This window comes from Marmota marmota, unplaced genomic scaffold (genome assembly GCF_001458135.2).
Source record: "Marmota marmota marmota unplaced genomic scaffold, marMar, whole genome shotgun sequence".
Taxonomy (NCBI): Eukaryota; Metazoa; Chordata; class Mammalia; order Rodentia; family Sciuridae; genus Marmota; species Marmota marmota.
The window spans coordinates 808,699-827,350 of record NW_025999895.1 but is presented as its reverse complement, the minus strand read 5'-3'; the positions used below and the strand labels follow the sequence as shown (position 1 = coordinate 827,350).

Genomic DNA, 18,652 nt, shown 5'->3' with positions numbered 1-18,652 from the left:
CCCTCCTCCGCCCTGCGCCAACGCTCCTCGGCCGGCGGCCGGGCGGGCTGCGGTCAGGTCGCGATGCCGGGCAGCCCTGCGCCCAGCTCGGCCTCCTCGTCTGCCTCCGACCTGCGGCCTGGCACGGCCGGGGACTGCAGCCTGAGCGTCAGCCTGTCGGCCTGCACGCTGCTCTCCGAGGTGTCCGTCAGGCCCTGCCCTCCCCGCGGGCCCTGCGCCACCCGATAATCCCTTTCTCCCTCCCCCTGACGCGGCCCTCACCTCCGTGTGGCTGTTCAGGCCAGAGCCTCTGGGGGTCCTCCTGCCTCTGGGGTGAAGGCGGTGGCTGGGAACACAAGCCCACCTGATGTCTGCTTTCCCCCTCAAACCTGGGCAGCCAGCCAGCCAAGGGGCTTCTTTTGAGCTCCGTTGAGCAGGGGCTGGGGAGGGCAGCACTGGTCGGGGAGTGGTGCGCTATGTTTTGAAGGACCTGAGAGCTGAAGGTGCCTAAGATGCCTGACCTATGTTACAGGGGGCTGTGGAGCCCATGCAGATTGATGTGGACCCCCAGGAGGATCCCCAGAATGCGCCTGATGTCAACTACGTGGTGGAGAACCCCACCCTGGTACAGAGCCCAGCCGGGGAGAGGCCATCGCAGTCCTGCTGGGTGTCCAGGCCAGAGTCCCACTGCAGTCTGCTCCCTAGGCAGACATCAGTGACTTTTCAGTGACTTTTCTGGTCTTTCTCTGAACTGGGACTCTTCAGCTTTCCGTCACTCATTTATGTTGGGTTCTCAGCCTAGCCTGACATCCTGCACCCACTTCTCACCCACCTGGAGTAGCCCTGACTGTTGAGTCTCATCTCCAGGGAGACTCAACCTGTTAAATGCCGTTGGCTGCTCAGTCCAGTCCAGTACTAATAAGTGCCATGAGGTGCAGAGCCCTACCATGGGGTCTCCACCCACCCAGTGGTCTCAGCACCACCAGGTCCAGTGCCTGTTGTGGGCAGTCAGACTTCTCTGTCTGCTGTCCCTGGGCTTGGGATATGGGACCTTGCCTTATATGCACTGTCCAACCCTCTGTTTGCTTTCCTCTCACACCTGTGCTAGGATCTGGAGCAGTATGCAGCCAGCTACAGTGGGCTGATGCGCATTGAGCGGCTGCAGTTCATTGCTGACCACTGCCCCCCACTGCGGGTGGAAGCCCTGAAGATGGCCCTCTCCTTCGTGCAGAGGACCTTCAATGTGGATATGTATGAGGAGATACATCGGAAGCTGTCGGAGGCCACCAGGTAAGGCCAGGGCCTTGGTAAAAAAGGCGTTTATGGTGGGAAGTGTCCGGGGCAGGATGTGGTGTGCCCCCTGCTTGGGACTGGCCTGGATGGGGGGGCCTTCCTGTGCTCCTGCCATGCCCAGTGCCCTAGCTGCGCAGTGACACAGCAGCACTCCCGCACGTGGTAAGCAGTGCAGGGGCAGGCTGCGCAGGCCCTGCTCATTGTTGGATGGCATTGTTATTGTTGAATGCGTGTGTCCCAAATCCACACACCAAGGTGACCCTTGCCAGCATGTGATTGGGACAAGCCACCGTGTTACCTCTCCGGCTGAAGGAGCTGCACCTGCCTGCATGTTCCAGGGGAGCCCATGGAGCTAGTCCTCTCCTGGAAGCCACTCCCCTGGCCAGGTCTCCCCTCTCAGCCGAGGGCTCCTGGGTCAGCAGTTGTCCCTGTGCTCCTGGTACAGGTGGCCCTTTAGCTGGGGTTGGGAACGAGCCTCTTGAGGGCTTGTCTGTGGCTGGCAACATCCGCCCACCTCATTGGCCCCTGTGACCGTCGGCGTCCTGATGGCCAGGTCCTCCCTCAGGGAGCTGCAGAATGCCCCCGATGCCATCCCTGAGAGTGGTGTGGAGCCCCCACCTCTGGACACAGCCTGGGTGGAGGCCACTCGGAAGAAGGCCTTGCTGAAGCTAGAGAAGTTGGACACAGACCTGAAGAACTACAAGGGCAACTCCATCAAGGAGAGCATCAGGTGCTGGCCTGCCCAGGGAAGGGGGTGTCTGGGCCCAGCTGGCCCCCTGCTGTGTCCACTCACAGCCAGGTCTACAGGCGCGGCCACGATGACCTGGGTGACCACTACCTTGACTGTGGAGACCTCAGCAATGCTCTCAAGTGTTACTCCCGCGCCCGAGACTACTGTACGAGTGCCAAGCATGTCATCAATATGTGCCTCAACGTCATCAAGGTGGGCCTGTGGCGGGCCGGGGGCAGCACTGGGTAGCCAGGAGGTGGCAGCCCAGGCTCAGTGTGGCCCTGCCCCTTTTCTCCAGGTCAGTGTCTACTTGCAGAATTGGTCTCATGTGCTGAGCTATGTCAGCAAGGCTGAGTCTACCCCAGAGATTGCTGAGGTAGGGCCCACCTCCTGGGAGACCCTGCTGTGGGAGCCTGCCCTTTTGTTTTCATCCCCCTCTCAGGCTGGGGCTGGGGCCTGGGCCCCGGGCTCCCCAGATGAGGAGGGGAGGGGCGCAGCCCTCTTAGGCACGTGGCTTTCCCCTGCAGCAGCGTGGAGAGCGGGACAGCCAGACCCAAGGCGTCCTCACCAAGCTCAAGTGTGCTGCAGGTGAGGCCCTCACCACCCAGAGGGTGCCAGGCCTGAGTCCCCACCCTGGGCCAGGAATGCCCCATCTCACAGCTGGGAGCTATTGGAAGGCTGCAGGGCACCGTTGGATGCATGTGTCCCAAACCCACACACCAAGGCGACACCTGCCGGCATGTGCCTGGGACAAGCCACTGTGTTGCCTTTGGCAGCCCAGCTGGTGTCTCTGAGCCTGGGTGTCTGATGCAGGCAGCAGCAGCAGTTCAAGGCCCTGGGCACCTGGCCTGAGGAGGCATATCTGGAGTGTGGAGTTACTTCTGCTTCCCAGTTAGGACTGTCTCTAGGTTGGGGGGCACCACTGATGGCCAGGCCCTCTTGGCAGCTCCAGGCAGCCTAATGCCGCCACCCTCTCCCTCACTGCCCCTTCTCTAGGCTTGGCCGAGCTGGCTGCCCGCAAGTACAAGCAGGCTGCCAAGTGCTTCCTGTTGGCCTCATTCGATCACTGCGACTTCCCTGAGGTGAGGGCGTCCAGATCACATCATTGGTCTCCTCTGAATGGGGTCCTAGGTGTTCTCTTGAGTAGGTGATGGGCCAGGTCATCAGTGAACCCATCTCCCTTTATGCCCCTCAGCTACTTTCCCCCAGCAATGTGGCCATCTATGGAGGTCTGTGCGCATTGGCCACATTTGACCGGCAGGAACTGCAGCGCAATGTCATCTCCAGCAGGTGGGTGGGGTGTGGGGCCCTTCAGCCTTGTGCCTGGGGAGTGGAGCCCTTCCAGCCCTCTGGGTAGAGAGGGCAGGTGGAGGTGTGGGGCTGAGCACTCTGACATCTGCAGCTCCTTCAAGTTATTCCTGGAGCTGGAGCCACAGGTCCGAGATATCATCTTTAAATTCTATGAGTCCAAATACGCTTCATGCCTGAAGATGCTGGATGAGATGAAGGTGAGGGGCAAGGTCCTGCCCTGCTGGCTGGATTCTGTCCAGCAAGGTCCCTAACCAGCTTTCCTCTGTAGGACAACCTGCTTTTGGACATGTACCTCGCTCCCCACGTCAGAACTCTGTACACCCAGATCCGCAATCGTGCGCTCATCCAGGTAGGCGTAGGGCAGGCAGAGGCTGGTGGGGATGGACGTGCCCCAGAGTGGCAGGCAGCTGGTGCTCTCTCTGCCCCCACAGTACTTCAGCCCTTATGTGTCAGCTGACATGCACAAGATGGCCGCAGCCTTCAACACCACAGTGGCAGCACTGGAGGATGAGCTCACACAGCTCATTCTGGAAGGACTCATTAACGCCCGTATCGACTCGCATAGCAAGGTGGCTAGTGGGCTGTGGGGCCGAGGGTGCCTGTTGGGCCCCTATTGGGCCCCACTAAACCTGTGCCTACACAGATCCTGTATGCTCGGGATGTGGATCAGCGCAGTACCACCTTTGAGAAGTCTTTGCTGATGGGGAAGGAGTTCCAGCGACGCGCCAAGGCCATGATCCTGAGGGCAGCTGTGCTGCGCAACCAGATCCACGTCAAGGTGAGCAGCTGGGGGCATCAGGGAGCGGGCAGCACCTGTGCATCCCCTGGCTGAGCTCTCTCCTGTCCACTGCAGTCCCCTCCCAGAGAAGGGAGCCAGGGGGAGCTGACTCCGGCCAACAGCCAGTCCCGGATGAGCACCAACATGTGAGGGGCACCCAGCGGCCTCCAGGATGGTTTGCACACCCCTTCCCTGCCCCCTTGGACATGCTCCTGGGCTTCCTGCCTGCTTGCCTTGAGGAGCTTGAGCAGCCTGACTTCTGGGTGCCACTCCTGAGCTTCTAGCCAGGCTTCCATGTGTCCCTCCACCTGGCAGGACTCTGTGCTAGGGCCTACGGAGGCAGACAGGGTGCCTACGATGGCCACAAAGGACCGACCTCATGGGCTTCCATGCCCAGGGAACAGACTCCATGCAGTGCCCAGGCTCCTGCCTGGCAGCACGGTCTCCCACACCCTTCCTGTTCACGTGTTGTTTGGATTGCAGACTGTCAACTGCAGCATACATTAAAGAGTAGACTGATGGTTGCTCTGGCTCTGCTTCCTGCTGTGGCCACTTGATCGCACCTGGGTTGCTTTTGGCTTCTGTGGGCCCCCTCCAGCTGTCACCAGGTCTCCTGTGGAATGCTCCCTGGAGACTCTTGGGGGAGGTTGGGTGAAGCCCTAATTTCCCAGCTGTGTTCTGCATAGACTTTAGTGTATTGCCTCTTCACTCTTTCTCAGACTCCTAGGTCCCTGCTGGTTCTAATCATGCCCTCCTAGCCCCGGGCCTCCCTGGGTCTGGAAGGGTGGTGGCCATAGGCTGTTGACTGTCTGCACATGTGTCTCTGAAATGATTTATTGTTCGCTTTTGAACACACAAGCTGTGGACAGGGCAGGTCCAGCCTGGGCCTGCCTGGGTGCAGCATCGCCAGGTCCCAGTATGGGCCAGGGAGGATGTCGGCATGTCCTTCCATGTAAACCAGCAGGAGATTCCCTGAGTAAAGGCAGTTCCTTAAGAAGTGTCCAGGCCTCAGCTGCAGGCCCGGAGTGGGGGTGGCTCCTGCTGGCTCCTCAGGCCAGGGCACTGCCCACAACCTCAGAGAAGCCACCTGGTGCTCCAGGCCCTGTCTGTGGAGGCTCCTGCAGCCCAGGTTGGGTCCCTTTCCAAGTCAGAGACTTCTCTAATTTGGTTTTAAAAAGTAATCCGTGACCTGGAAAAGAAGAGATTGGGGGTCAGGAGGCCCAGATGCCCATTAGAGGTGGTGGGCTGACGGTGGAGACACTCCCTCACCTGGGCAATCTGCTGTTTCTCGGAAGGCTCGCTTCTTGCAGCAGCCCCGGCACAGGTTGAACACACACCTGTTGCCCTGGGCACAGGAAAGCTAGTGAGGTGAGGCCAGTCATCTGGAAGCCTATGCCAGAAGCCCCATGGCCTGGTCACAGCCCTGGGAATCAGCACAGAAAGGCACTGCCCCCCCAGGCCAGGTCACCCCATGGCTGTCCTCCCAGCTGGACAGTACCAGCCCCATAGCAGCACAGGGACCCTCTGAGACCATGTTGGGGTAGTCTGCACTGCCCACCACTTCCTGGGCAGCAGGCTGCCAGGACTAACCTTTGGGTTTCCACACTGGTCACACTTTGCATATTTTGCTGGAAAAAAGAACAAAAAGAAATGCTGGTTGAATGAGAGCCAGAGATGGGCTGAGTGTCCACCTCCACAAAGCTTACTTGGGCTCCGGGGGCTCGGGGGCAAAGGATATGGGTTGGCTACGTCTGGGTAAGTAAGGGATGGTGGCAGAATGCAGTGAGCATTTTGCTAGAAAACAAACAGGAAGCGGGGGGGTGGGGGGGGGGCTTCTTCCTAACAGGAAGAGCTGCCTTATCCCATCCCCACCCAGTTCTAGGGCTCTGGTGCGCTTGGCTGTGTCTCCATAGCAAGAAGGCCAAAATCAGGACTCGGCCCCAAGCTCTGCTCTCTGTGGCAGCTACTCAGATGTGAGCAGGCATCAGAGTATCCAGGCCCGAGAGACATTACATGGTCTGGCCTAGGTTGCTGAGGGGAAGGCCACATTGGGTTGAGGCCTCCTGGAACTGTGAATCAGGTCTTCCTGTGAGGTGGAGCATTTTCACCCTAATCTGACCTCCTTCACAGCCTGCTGCAGAGACCTCAGAACACTTCCCAAGGGCTCCTGAGAGCTACTCAGGCCATCCCTGTACAAGGCTGGGGCATACCCAGTGCTCTGCTGGCCAGGGATATCCTCAGTAACCCAAGGCTCCCAGTGGCCATCTGGACAACACCCAGCTGAGGACTCGCCCCACAACCTCATCTGACACACTGTAGTAGATGTGTCCCCTGTCCACACCCCGCCACTCCCCCAGTACAGCCACTACAACTGTGACAACTCCAAGCCCCTGGAGTGTGGGAAGGAAAGCCAGGCATCTGGTTCTGGCTCTGGAGCTGTGGATGAGAGGCAGGCTGAGAAGAGCCTCTGGGGTGGGCCTGACTGCTCCTGCCCAGCCACTGCAGGGTGCTCACGTTTCAGACATGGGTTGAAGGTCTTGTGGGGGTTCCGCAGCTGCTTCTTCTGCTTGTTCTTGGACAGGCCATCTGTGCCACCCTCCTCTTCCTCCAGGGCCCTCTTGCTACGGCCACCACTGCTTTCCTTGGTGCTCTCCTTGGGCCTGGAGAGAGAGGGCAGTGAGCAGAGCCAAGGACACCCACAAGAGGTGATCATCTAGTCACAGCCACATGGGTCAGAGCCTCTGGAGGGGGTCCGAGGGTGAGGAGGGACTGGGTAGCTATGGTGGGCACTAGTGCACAGGACATATGTGAATCTACAAAGCACCCTGGCCAGCTCCATTCTCAGGGTGCCCAGGCAGGGGCTGGCCTGTGTAGGACTACAGGGGGCAGCTATATACATATGGTGGGGTGAGTGGCTAGCACAAGGCTGGGGCCTCCCTGGGAGGGTGTCTGAACCTCAGGTGCCACTGTCTAAGCCACTAAGCCCAGGCAGGGCTGTGGCCACAAACGATAGCCTGCCTCAGCTGTAAGAGCTCAGGAAAAGTCCAGAGAATCCACGTCTTAACCCCAAGGACAAATCCCCCAGGTATAGAGGAGCTTGGGGAAGTAGCTTCTGGAACCAAATGTTCAGTGACAGCACCCTCCACCAAAGCCAGAGAGAGCAGGCGGGTCCCCAGGGGCAGCAGGTGGAACACCCGGGAAAGGTGCCTTGCTCCACACCAAGGTCCCCATGTGAGTCCCACATCCGTGGAGTGGCCCAGGTGCTCACCCTGGCCGGACGCAGGGCTGGCAGATCCAGTGGAAGAAAGGCAGGTCACCAGTGGGCCTGGCTCCCTCCTCCTGCCGCGACATGTCCTCCTGCAAAGGCCCAGACCCGGTCATGACTGAGCCTGGCCACCATGGCTGGGCCCCGCAGCCCCGTACCTGCCTGGCACCGCAGCTTCAGCGCCCGGCTCACAGCAGCGATGCCCTCCAGGGTCTTCACTCTGGCGAGCTCCTCTCGAAGTTGCTGGTGCACCTGTAGCCTAAGGCAGATACCTGTCACAGGAGCTGAGCCTGCTCCTGGGCCCCAGCCACCACCCTGAGATGCACACAGGGCACAGAGCCAGTGCCTCCCACCCAGGCTCTCGCCTGCCCGCAAGCCTCTGACCCTTCAGCACCAGATTGGTGGCAAGTTGTTTTGGGAAGCCCCAGACACTGAGGCAGGGCCCCTAGATTGATGCCTGGGCAGTCCTGCTTGGCTTCTGCCTGATGTGTGACTCACGTGTGGTGCCAAAGCTTGAAGAGGTGGGCCCGGACGCAGGACAGTGGGCAGGGGTGCTGCCGCACAATGTCGAGGTACTCCTCAGCCAGCTCCCACACGGCAGGGCTCCGGCCCTCAAACAGTGCAGGGTTGTGCAGGTTGCCCTCTGCAGGCAGGAGGGAGGCAGGCCTTGTGGGGCCATCCCCTGGGCTGGGAGAGGAAAGCCTAGGACACCCTTTGGGTCACCTCCTGCTGAGGATAGGACTGACCACTTGGCTCACTGGCCAGTCACGAATTGGAAACAGCCCAGGGAACCTAGTCTGAGAGTGCAGGCCCATCAGAGCAGACTGCCTGCTCATGAAAACAGGGCATCAAGGAAGAAGGGGGCTGAGCATCCGCCTGCTCACCTGCACTCATGACCCCCTGCACGCCTGTGTCCTGGATGCACCGCTCCACGTCCTGCAGGCACTGGATATTCCCATTGGCAAATACTGGGATAGCCACAGCCTTCCTGTAGGAGGAGAAAGGCCTGACCCTGCTGTCCCCAACAGGGCAGTGAAAGGCCCAGGAGAGACGGGGAAACAGGCCCCAAACTCCACGTTCGTGGGCCTCCCACCCCAACTGGTCACAGAAAGTCAGGTGTACTGAACAACCCCAGGTGTGGAGCTGGGTTTATGCCCCACCATGAAAGACCAGGCTGTGTTCCCCACCCCGTCCACTCACCGCACAGCCTTAATGTGCTCCCAGGACGCTGCTCCTGACAGGGGCCCCTTCTGCTCCTTGGTGCGCCCGTGTACCGTCAGCAGCTGGGATAGACCAGCACCCAGCTCAACCCACTGAACCTCCAGATCAACTCCAGGGAACCCCTCCCTCAGTTTCTCTGGTCCCTAGCCAGATAGAGAAAAAGCCGTCCTGGGCCAAAGGTGCTGTGAGCCTTGCCCTTGGGATCTTGCTCCAGGCTACACCAAGGATGCCCAATCCTGTCCAAAGTCAGACCCCACAGGAGGATCATAAGTTCAAGGACAGCCTCAGCAACTTTGCAAGGCCCTAAGCAAGGTCTCTTAGTGAGACCTTGTCTGAAAAAAAAAAATAAAGTGTTATAGGATATGGCAGTGGTAAAGCCCTTCTGGGTTCAATCCCCAGTACCAAAAAAAGAGCCAGTGCCCAGGCCAGGAAGAAGCAGTACCACCCAAGGTCATAGGTGTACAAGGGACCAGTGTGAGGGGGAAGGGAAGATGGAGTCTCCTGCCCAGGCCTTACCCCAAGATCACTTAGGATCCTGTCCAACCCCAGCAGTTAAGCACCTTAAAGGGCACCCTCAAGGCTGAGTCCCTCCAGCCTGCATTGGGCAGAGCTCAACATGCAGAGGACAGGGACAGGGGACCAGATATACCAAGAGTTGTGGGGCCTGCCTCCCTAGCCCTCCAGGCTGCTGAGCTCCCCAGAGCTACTCCCATGGGGACCACACCCTAGAGCCAAGATGGCATCTGTCACAGGACTGAGCTCAGGGTGGATGTCTTGGAGTCAATGGGGTCAGGCCACTGACAAGCCCACCAGCCCCAGCACAGAAAACGCCTCACCTGAATCCTCCAAGCAAGGGCCCCAAAAGGAGGGCAGACAAGAGGGCAGAAGCCTGTCTCACTGAAGCTTTCAGAGAGCTTGGCTGCCCCTCAGCCCTGACGCCCATGCCTGCAAGCCATAGCCCTCACCTGGCAGCCAGCCTTCTCCAGCATCTGGGCGTACCTCACAGTCTTGTCTATCTCTGGGAAGACGCGGATTTTGCACGTGACTGGAACTGAGAGTTTCTCATGGGCCAACAGAACTGGGAAGAGATATGGTTTCTGAGATCCCACTTTAGCCAGCTGAGCCCCACAGCCCAGGCCTCATGGAGCTGCATCAGCCTCCTGGAGGGCAGCTCTGGTCATCACCCAGCCATCACCCTCAGGTTGCTGGGCAGGTGACCACGGCCTTTCCCTTGTTCTCACAAGTTCACATGACGTGGGGCCAATGCTGAGAGACTTGGCTGTCCCACAGGGCCCTAGGGCTGTGGCCAAGCAAGGGTACTCCCAGCACCTACTGTCTGGCTCTAAGGGGAAAGCTGGTGCAGAACAGGTGGCTCTTCACAGGCACCTCTTTTCAACAGGGAGGGTACAGCAGCCAGGAGCTGCCACAGTGATCCAGGACACTCTGTCACACTGTCCTCTCCCGGCCCTGCAGGGCTTCTCTGGGGCTCCTTCACTTGCCCACCTGGCGGCATGCGGCCACTCACTCATGCTTTGCAGCAGGTCCCACTCCTCCTGCAGAAAGGCGCCGTAGTGCCCTGTAGCAATGAGCATGGCCCAGTGAGGCCAGGGTACAAGCTGCCTCAGCACCCTCCCACAACGTGGCCCACAATCCCTGTCCTTCCTGCAACCACAGGCCATAAGCCCCCTGCCAGGCTGCATAAACTAATGACAAACAATAGCTGGGCATCTGGGTGGGGCAGGGGGATGATCACAGACCCAAGCAGTGTGCCAGCATCTGACTTGGGGGCTCTATTTGCCCAGCTGCACATGCTCAAAGGACACTGTACACACATCACGTGGGCCAGGACCAGCAGTGCCTACTGAGGGGCTCAGGGAGGGAGAGGCTGAGCCCAGTGGCATGCCACATTTCTGCAGAGATACTCATCAAGGAGTAAGGAACCCTGCCTGTGCACCTGTCTACTCAGCAGAATGGCTGCCTCCATCCAGCACTGAGGAACACCAAGGGAAGGACTGCTTGTTAGCCTCAGCTGCTGCCATGATCAGAGGCAGGGCCTGGGCCCCCACAGGGCTATCTATCGCAGGACCCTGAATACCAACTCACCCCTTTTGGCTATCATCTGTGGGCAGCCCAAGTTCAGATCAATTGCATCACAGTAATCCTGAGCCAGGAGAGCTGCCTGGACAAACACCTCAGGGTCATTGGCACAGAACTGAAAATAAGAAATATACCCATGAGGCAAGCCAGGCTCAGGTCCCTCAGTGCCTAGGCTGGCCAATCCTGTGAGGGGTTCCACTGTGACACAATGGTTGTAGTCCTTGGGTCCAGCCTTGGGAGAATCCTGGCCTACCAACATTTACAATACGATAGTGGGATTCGTCCCCTCCCCACAGGAGAGTGCATTACAGATCTAGAGAATTCTCCTTGATGAGTAACAGAAGCTGCTAGTGTCGACTTCTCCTAACAGCACAGGTCTCTGGTAACTGTTCCCAGAAGAAAGGCCTGTGAGGGTGACGGGCAGCATCAAGGTCACGCCATGGGCTGTGAGTTGCTCCAGTTATCCAGGGCACTCTTTCATGAGTGCCTGAGCCAGCTCCAAGGGAGGGGGGGTAAGCCTCTGGGAGGTGCACCTGGAAGATGGGCTCAGCCACACGTGTCTGGCTGCTGGGACTAGCCAGTGTGAAGGGCTACGGTGCTTCACCGCTGGGGACGTGGTTGCTGCCCACCTGCACTATGAGGGGCCTGTCCTCAGGACACACTTCACAGTACAGGTTCTCCTTCCGGTAATTGGCGTCCCGAACAAAGACCTGGGCATGCAGCATAGGAGTGTAGCAGAGCTGTGCCCCATGGCGGCGGCTCAGCAGCCTCCAGGCCAGCTCGCTCTGATCCACCATGGGCGCCACCACATGGCGAGCGCCCCCCAGGGTGCGGCTCCAGAACTCGAACCCCTGCAGCTTGGGCATCACGTCCACACGGAGGGGGGCACCAGGCTCCGCCCCAGCCTGGGAGCCCAGTACAGGGCCAGACCTGGGGAGAGAGGCGGGCTCAGCCTCGGCCTGAGCTCAGTGCAGAGCGAGAGGCGGTGGGCACAGGCTCTCTGAGTGGTGACCCGTCTCCTCAACCAGCGCTGGGCCGGGAACCACCTCCAGCAGGGACCCCGGCCCATCCCTCGCCCTCCTCGGCCCTGGTATTCAACGCTGCCTGGCTGGACCGTGTGGAGGGTGACGGGCAGTCTGGACAGCGCCGCCGGGGCAGGGCCTCCCGCCCCGGCTCTGTCCGGCTGTCCGCGGCCGCCCGGGAGGCCCGCGACGGAGCGCCTTGGGGACTGGCTTCCGGCACCGCCGGGAGCCGAATCACCCGGGGTTCAACGCGGGCCAGCGCCAGGAAGCGCTCCGACCAGGCCGCCCGCGCCCTTCCTTACCGCGGCACCACCAGGAAGACCCGCTGGAACGCGGCCGGCGCCCAAGCTCCGTCGACTGCGCCGCCGCCGGAAGTGCCGCGCCGGAAGCGTGCCGCCCGGCGCTCCGGGAGGCCCGCGGTGTAGCAGGAAACACGGCCTCTGAAACAGCACCTGGCGCCAAGGGGCCCGAGCTGAGCGGATGTCGGCGGGAGTTCTTTCTAAGGTCCCAGGGACCCCGGCGGGAACCGGTCAACGCACTGAAGCACCTCAGGAGAGAAAACGTCCTTCTCCGGCCCGTCTCCCCACTTCCGGTCGGCCTCAGCTCCCCGTCACCCCAGCTCCCCAGCTCCCCTCTCTCCCATCTCTCCTGCTCCGCGTCTCCCCGTCTCCCCTGCTCCCCGTCTCCCCTGCTCCACGTCTCCCCAGCTCCCCTGGTCCCTGGTCTCCCCTGCTCCCCGTCTCCCCAGCTCCCTGTCTCCCCCATCTCCCCTTCTCCCCAGCCCCCTGATGCTCCTCTTCTTGTTGTTCTAGTGCCCTTCTGTCCATTCCTTCCTGCCTTGTTTTGACCCAGACCTACTCAGACCTCAGGGATGATAGGAAGAATATTAAGCTGAAGACATTGGAGAGTCAACTAAACTTGAAAGAAGTTTTTCAGAGCTTATCTGACCAAAGGCAGCAGCTTCTTAGAGCTTATCTGACTAAAGGCACCAGACACTTGCAAGGAAATTTGGGAATAAGATGGCCACGAGAGGGGGCTGGGGTTGCAGCCTTGCCCAGCATGTGTGAGGCACTGGGTTCTGTTCTCAGCACTGCATATTAATTAACTAATAAACCAAAAGTCCACCAACAACTAAAAAAAGAAAAGAAAAGATGGCCACAGGACCTGCCACAGCTGCCTATGATCCCCTGCAGAGTCTCTGGGACTGGGAAGCCAGCAAAGGAGGAGGTCCCAGCCTTGAACCTAAAGGCTGCTGAGCAGGAGCCTTGTGCAGGGTAAAGCTGTGAATGGACTTTGAGGGCATCTGCCGCCCACACTCAGAGCCATCAGGAAATGGTCAGGATCTTCAAGTATAATTGCACTAGCCTGTGCTGGCCCGGGAGGCCACCCTGGGCAAACACTGCAGAGCAGACAGACTCACACACAATTCATCCAGGCATGTCACTCAACAAGAAAAGAACAACACTTGATGGGAAGGAGAGGGAATTAGAATCCAGAGTTTCTATGGTATATTCTCTAAAGTGCCCAGTGTTCAATTACAAAATAGGGGCTTGAAAAAAATCAAGGCTGGCAAATCTCCACCCTGTCAGCTCAGGACTGACTTCCTCAACAAGACTCCTAAAGCACAAGAAGTAAAATCAAGAATCAATAAGTGGGATGGAATCAAACTAAAAAGCCCTCAAAGCAAAGGGAATAATCAAGAATGTGCAGAGCACCTACAGAATGGGAGAACATCTTTGCCACCTGCATCTCAGATAGGGCATCAATGTCCAGGATACATGAAGAATTAAAAAAAAAATTGACATCATGGGGCTGGGACTGTGGCTCAGAGGTGGCGTGCTCGCCTAGCATGCGCGAGGCACTTGATTCGATCCTCAGCATCACATAAATGTAAAATAAAGATATGTGTCTACCTAAAACTTAAAAATAAACATTTTTAAAAAATCAACATCAAAACAACAAATAACCCAATAAATGGGGAAAGGAACGAAATGGGCACTTCACAGAAGGAGAAATACAGTCAGTCAACAAACATGAAAAAAATGTTCAACATCTCTAGCCATTAGAGAAGTGCAAATTAAAACTTTCACTCCAGTCAGAATGGCAATTATCAGGAATACAAGTAACAATAATTGTTGGTGAGGATGTGGGGAAAAGGCACACTCATACATTGTTGGTGTAACTGCAAACTAGTGCAACTACTCTGGAAAGCAGTATGGAGATTCCTCAGAAAACTTCAAATGGGGGGGCTGGGGTTGTGGCTCAGAGGTAGAGCACTTACCTAGCATACATGAGGCACTGGGTTCGATCCTCAGCACCACATAAAAAAATAAAAGATTTGTGTCCACCTATAACTAAAACAATAAATGTTAAAAAAAAAGAAAACTTAGAATGGAACCACCATTCGACCTAGTTATTCCACTCCTTATTCCATACCTAAAAGATTTAAAATCAGCATACTACAGTGATGCAGGCACATCAATGTTTATAGCAGCTCAATGCACAGTAGCTAAACTACGGAACCAATCTAATCTAGGAGGCCTTTAATAGATAAATGGATAAAGAAAATGTGGTACATGTACATAATGGAATAGTACTCAACTGTAAAGAAGAATAAAATCATGGCATTTGCTGATAAATGGAAGGAACTGGAGACTATCTTGCTAAGTGAAATAAGCCAATCCCCCAAACCAAAGGCTGAATGCTCCCCTGATATGCTGATGCGCCTCACAATAGGCAGGCGAGTTGGGGTGGGGTGGGGAGGGGAGTGGTGGTTGCCAGGTTGGACTGGAGGAATGGGAGGAAGGGAGGGGGATGGGAACAGGAAGACAGCAGAAGGAAGTGGACGTCACTCTCCCGTGTTCTGGTATGAACCTGTGACCAGTGTGACCCACATCTCGTACAACCAAAAGAATGTCAAGTCGCTCTCCATGCATACATGATACGTCAAAGCACACTCTATTGCCATGGGTAACAATGGCAAAAAAAGGTTTCTTTAAAAAAATCAGGGCTGGGGGCCAGGCGCTGTGGCCCACACCTGTGATCCCAGGGCTTGGCAGGTGGAGGCAGGAGGATCTCCAGTTCACAGCCAGCCTCAGCAGTTTAGTGAGGTGCTAAGCAACTCAGTGAGACCCTGTCTCTAATAAAATAAAAAATAGGGCTGGGGTGTGGCTCAGTGCCCCTGAGTTCAATCCCTGGTACCCTCCCCACAAAAAATCAGGGCTGAGATGTAACTCAGTGATAGACCACATGCTTGGTGTGCCTGAGGCCCTGGGTTCCATTTCTAGCACCACAGGGGAAAAAATTCAATCAATAAATCATGAAACATGTAAAGAAAGGAAAAGATATAGACCAAGCTCGGGAAAGAAAGTGACGCCCAGAAGCCGTCTCTGAGGGGCCCGACACTGCCCTGAGCAGACAGTTCAGAGCAGCAGTTATAAATATGCTCAAAAACTAAAACCACATTTAAAGAATCATTATTTTCAGGACTGGGGATAGAACCCAGGGTCCTGCACGGGCCAGGCAAGCACTCTACCGCTGAGCTACAACCCCGCCCCTAAAGAAGTCTTTGTTTAAAAAAATATTTTTAACTGTAGATGGACACAATATCTTCATTTAATTAATTAATTTATTTTTATGTGGTGCTGAGGATTGAACCTCACATGTGCCAGGCGGAATTCACTACCACTGAGCCACAACCCCAGCCCCCCAAAGACGTTTTTAAGATGTGTGACGACCTGCGTTACTGAGTAGAGACGCAGGTGCCATCTGACGACGTTCTCCTTGATGGAGAAGGCTTCCCTCAGCTGTTCTTGTTTAGGAGGAGATCTGCCTATACTGGCAGTCGCCCTAATGGCTCCTGTCTGACCCAGGCCTAGCCTGTACCTGCCTGGCCATGGCTCTGGGACAGGGAGCCCAGCTTAGTGTCCCCCAGGAAACAGCCTGTGGTAGCTCTTGGCTCTGGAGATGGAAGATGCAACCTGGAGTGCTTTCCCACGGAGCCACATCCCCACCCTTTTTATTTTATTTTGAGACAGGGTCTCACTAAGTTGCCCAGGCTGTCCTCAAACCGGCGATCCTCCTGACTCAGCCTCCTGATTTTCTGGGATTGCAGGTCGGCATCTGGCAAGATTTTTTCCTTGTCTTTGGTTTTCAGTGATGCGTCTGACTGGTTTTCTTTATATTCGTCTTTTTTGGGTTTGCTGAGTTTTTTGCATCTATAATGCAATGTTTTTCTTTTTCCTTTTTTGGCACAGGGAATTGAACGTGGGGGCACTCAAACACTGAGCCACATTCCCAACCCTTTTTTCATATTTTGTTTTGAGACAGGGTCTTACTGAATTGCTTAGGGCCTCCCTAAGTTGCTGAGGCTGGTTTTGAACTTGCAGTCCTCCTGCCTCAGCCTCCCCGACTGCTGGGATAACAGGTGTGCCCCACTGCACCAGCTACAATGCAATGTTTTTCTGTGTGTTTAGCAACAGCTATTATGTGTTCATTTCCTACCTCATTCTCATTTTTAGCCTGTGGGGGCCACACTGAGACCACACCTTCCAGTCCTGATGCACCAGGGATCTGAAAGATCACTGCAGTCTGGCGCGGTAGTGCCATTAGTGCCGTGACTGGGGACTCGGTCTTTTCCCCCACTCGGACAGCAAGGCCAGTTGTCTGAGTAGGCACACCCTGGGGTAGAGCTACACTCACCTGTTCTTTCGTAATCCTCCCCCTTGCCCTGTTTGGGATAGAAGGTTCCATGGAAACTCCCTTTGTGTGTCCCCTTCTCTTGCTCTGCCCTTGGGTGTGGCCTTCCTAGATGTCAGTCAACCTGCTGACAGCAGACATCAGGAAGCTAGACTCAGCCCCCCAAACCTGACCCTCTGCCTCATTTGAATGGCTTCTCCCCAATAAAAGTGTTCAGCGCGTGTTCTCTCTCTCTCTCTCTCTCTCTCTCTCTCTCTCTCTCTCCAGACCCCTAAGGTCAGAGGAGCCATCACAGGACCCAAAGGAAAAGGTGTCTCTTGTGTGGTTATTTCAGGCAGCCCCGTTCGTTCGCCTGGAGTGACCTGGTTTAGTTGTGAGGAGCGCGACAAGTCTGAATGATGTCTGTTGCTTTTGACAGTGCTCTGGGAACGATGTTCCCTCGGTCCCCCGTCCCCCTGGGGAGAACAGGGAGCTTCCTGTCATGAGGTCTGGCCCTCCCGGGCATAGCAGGCCTGCACTGCTTCTGAGCTAAGGCTGGCACAGGCTGGGGATGGGGGCAGCCTGTGGTCTTCTCTGCCTGCCTCTCCTGGCAGGGGCTGGCCACCCTGTCTGCAAGCCTGGGCCTGGGGCTGGAGTTCTGGGGCTGAGCTGCACCCTCTCCCCAGAGGGGACAAGGCGGGAGGAACCTCAGGCCTCTCAGCTGCTCTGGCTCTGCATGGATCTCCTGCGACACAGAACCAGAGCAGGAAATGCCCTGTGGGAGCCGCTGTGGCCCTTGGGTAGCCTTGAGGAGGTGGCCATTCTCTCTGCCCCACCGGGCCCTGGGCTTCTGCCAGCTGGGCAGGCGCAAGGGAGTGATCCAGAACAAATGCCCAGACTCTGCTCTGCCGGGATCAGGTAGACTTTCCTGGACAAGGTCTCTCCTTTAGCTGTGTGCCTGTAGATACCTTCCAGAGACCCTTCCAGCTAAACTGGCTTTGGGCTGGGGCTGGCCGTGATGGAGCAGGTGCCTTGCCTGCACAAGGCCTTAGGGGATCTCTGTGGGGGCTGCTTTGTTCGAGTTTGTGGACATGTGAGTATGTGACTGCATGTGTGTGGAGCATGTGTAAGCATATGAGCATGTGTATGAATGTGTGAGCATGTGTGTGAGCTAGTGTTTGTGTGAGTTTGTGAGCAAGAGTGTGTGAGCTTGTGTGTGAGGGTGCGTGAGTGTGTGTATGAGCACATGTGAACATGTGTGTGATTGTAAATTTGTGATCGTGTGTGAGCATGAGCATGTGTGAGCATGTGTGTAAGCAAGTGAGCAAGTGTGTGAGCATGTGTGTGAACTGTGAGTGTGAGCGTGGGTGCATGTGAGTGTGTGTGAGCATGGGTGAGCGTGGGTGTGAGTGTGCATGTGTGTGTTCATGTGTGTGAGAATGTGAGTGTGCATGTGAGAGAGTAAGCATGTGTGAGCATGTGTGTTTGAGCACGTGTGTGAGCGTGTGCTTGTGAGCATGTGCATGTGTGAGTGTGGGAGCGTGTGTGTGAGCATGTGGGACATGTGTGTTAATGTGGGTGCATGTGTTTATAAGCATGTGTGTGAGCATGAGTGTGTGGCACGTATGAGCTTTTGTGAACGTGTGTGTAAGCATGTGTGAGCGTGTGAGCATGTGTGAGTGAGCGTGTGTGGGTGCATGTGCAAGCATGTGTGAACGCATGAGTATGTGTGTCAGCATGTGTATAAGCATGTGTGAGTGTGAGTGTGTGAGCATGTGAGTTTGTGAGTGTGGGTGTGGGTGCACGTGTGAGTGTGTGAATGTATGTGTGTTTGAGCATGTGTAAGTGTATAAGTATGTGTGCCTGAGTGTGTGGGCCTTGTGTAAGCATGTGTGTGAGTGAGCATGTGTAAGTGTGCGAGCATGTGAGCATGTGTGTAAACATGTGCTTCAGTGTGTGTAAGTGTGTGAGCATGTGTGTGAGTATGAGCATGAGTATTTGTGTGTGAGTGTGCGTGAGCATGTGTGTATGAGCATGAGTGTAAGTGTGTATGCACGTATGTGCCGCAGTCTGGCTGGGCACAATCAGGAGCCACTTGTCAAAAGAAACTAACTTTATTTTTAGAACCACACACGCCAAACAAAACAGCCTCTCAGGAAAAATCCTCAGAGCCTCAACTGCCACCACCGGCTTTCCACAAGCCTCTCTCTCCCACACAAGCCTCTCTCCACCTCCCACAATCCTCCTGCTCTTGAGGCCGATTGGCTGGGTCACGTGGG

General features: G+C 56.5%; 2 protein-coding genes and 1 long non-coding RNA gene across 11 annotated transcripts; 2 read left to right on the top strand and 1 right to left on the bottom strand.

Annotated features, from left to right (window-relative positions):
- Positions 1–39: 39 nt before the first annotated feature.
- Gps1 (G protein pathway suppressor 1) lies at positions 40–4,614 on the top strand. 5 transcript variants are annotated; one of them, XM_048797080.1, is made up of 14 exons: positions 45–180; positions 512–604; positions 1,088–1,269; positions 1,826–2,002; positions 2,080–2,215; positions 2,301–2,378; positions 2,533–2,590; positions 2,999–3,084; positions 3,198–3,292; positions 3,405–3,510; positions 3,582–3,662; positions 3,745–3,882; positions 3,957–4,091; positions 4,167–4,614. In XM_048797080.1, the coding sequence occupies exons 1-14, from the start codon at positions 64–66 to the stop codon at positions 4,239–4,241; spliced, it is 1,557 nt and encodes a 518-aa protein (XP_048653037.1). In that variant the 5' UTR covers positions 45–63; the 3' UTR covers positions 4,242–4,614. The 5 variants fall into 5 exon arrangements, with proteins under 5 accessions (XP_048653023.1, XP_048653037.1, XP_048653030.1 ...); XM_048797073.1 differs by having other exon boundaries at positions 49–180; positions 1,838–2,002; XM_015504024.2 differs by having other exon boundaries at positions 49–180; positions 1,838–2,002; positions 2,530–2,590.
- A 293-nt stretch (positions 4,615–4,907) lies between these two features.
- Positions 4,908–12,123, bottom strand: Dus1l (dihydrouridine synthase 1 like). 5 transcript variants are annotated; one of them, XR_007344990.1, is made up of 14 exons: positions 11,999–12,123; positions 11,304–11,604; positions 10,681–10,789; positions 10,103–10,153; positions 9,543–9,655; positions 8,557–8,639; positions 8,241–8,344; positions 7,855–8,043; positions 7,515–7,608; positions 7,360–7,448; positions 6,606–6,751; positions 5,682–5,719; positions 5,361–5,436; positions 4,908–5,280 (listed from the first exon to the last, which is right to left on the bottom strand). XR_007344990.1 is itself a non-coding variant. In XM_048797095.1 (14 exons), the coding sequence occupies exons 2-14, from the start codon at positions 11,538–11,540 to the stop codon at positions 5,251–5,253; spliced, it is 1,419 nt and encodes a 472-aa protein (XP_048653052.1). In that variant the 5' UTR covers positions 11,541–11,604; positions 11,999–12,123; the 3' UTR covers positions 4,908–5,250. The 5 variants fall into 5 exon arrangements, 4 of the variants coding, with proteins under 4 accessions (XP_048653052.1, XP_015359511.1, XP_015359512.1 ...); XM_048797095.1 differs by having other exon boundaries at positions 5,361–5,537; positions 7,519–7,615; positions 7,855–7,999; XM_015504025.2 differs by having other exon boundaries at positions 7,519–7,615; positions 7,855–7,999.
- On the top strand, positions 11,874–13,319 carry LOC107157676. Its single transcript, XR_001505521.2, has 2 exons — positions 11,874–12,288; positions 12,509–13,319. It is a non-coding gene; the product is annotated as an uncharacterized LOC107157676 (long non-coding RNA).
- The last annotated feature ends 5,333 nt before the right edge of the window (positions 13,320–18,652 follow it).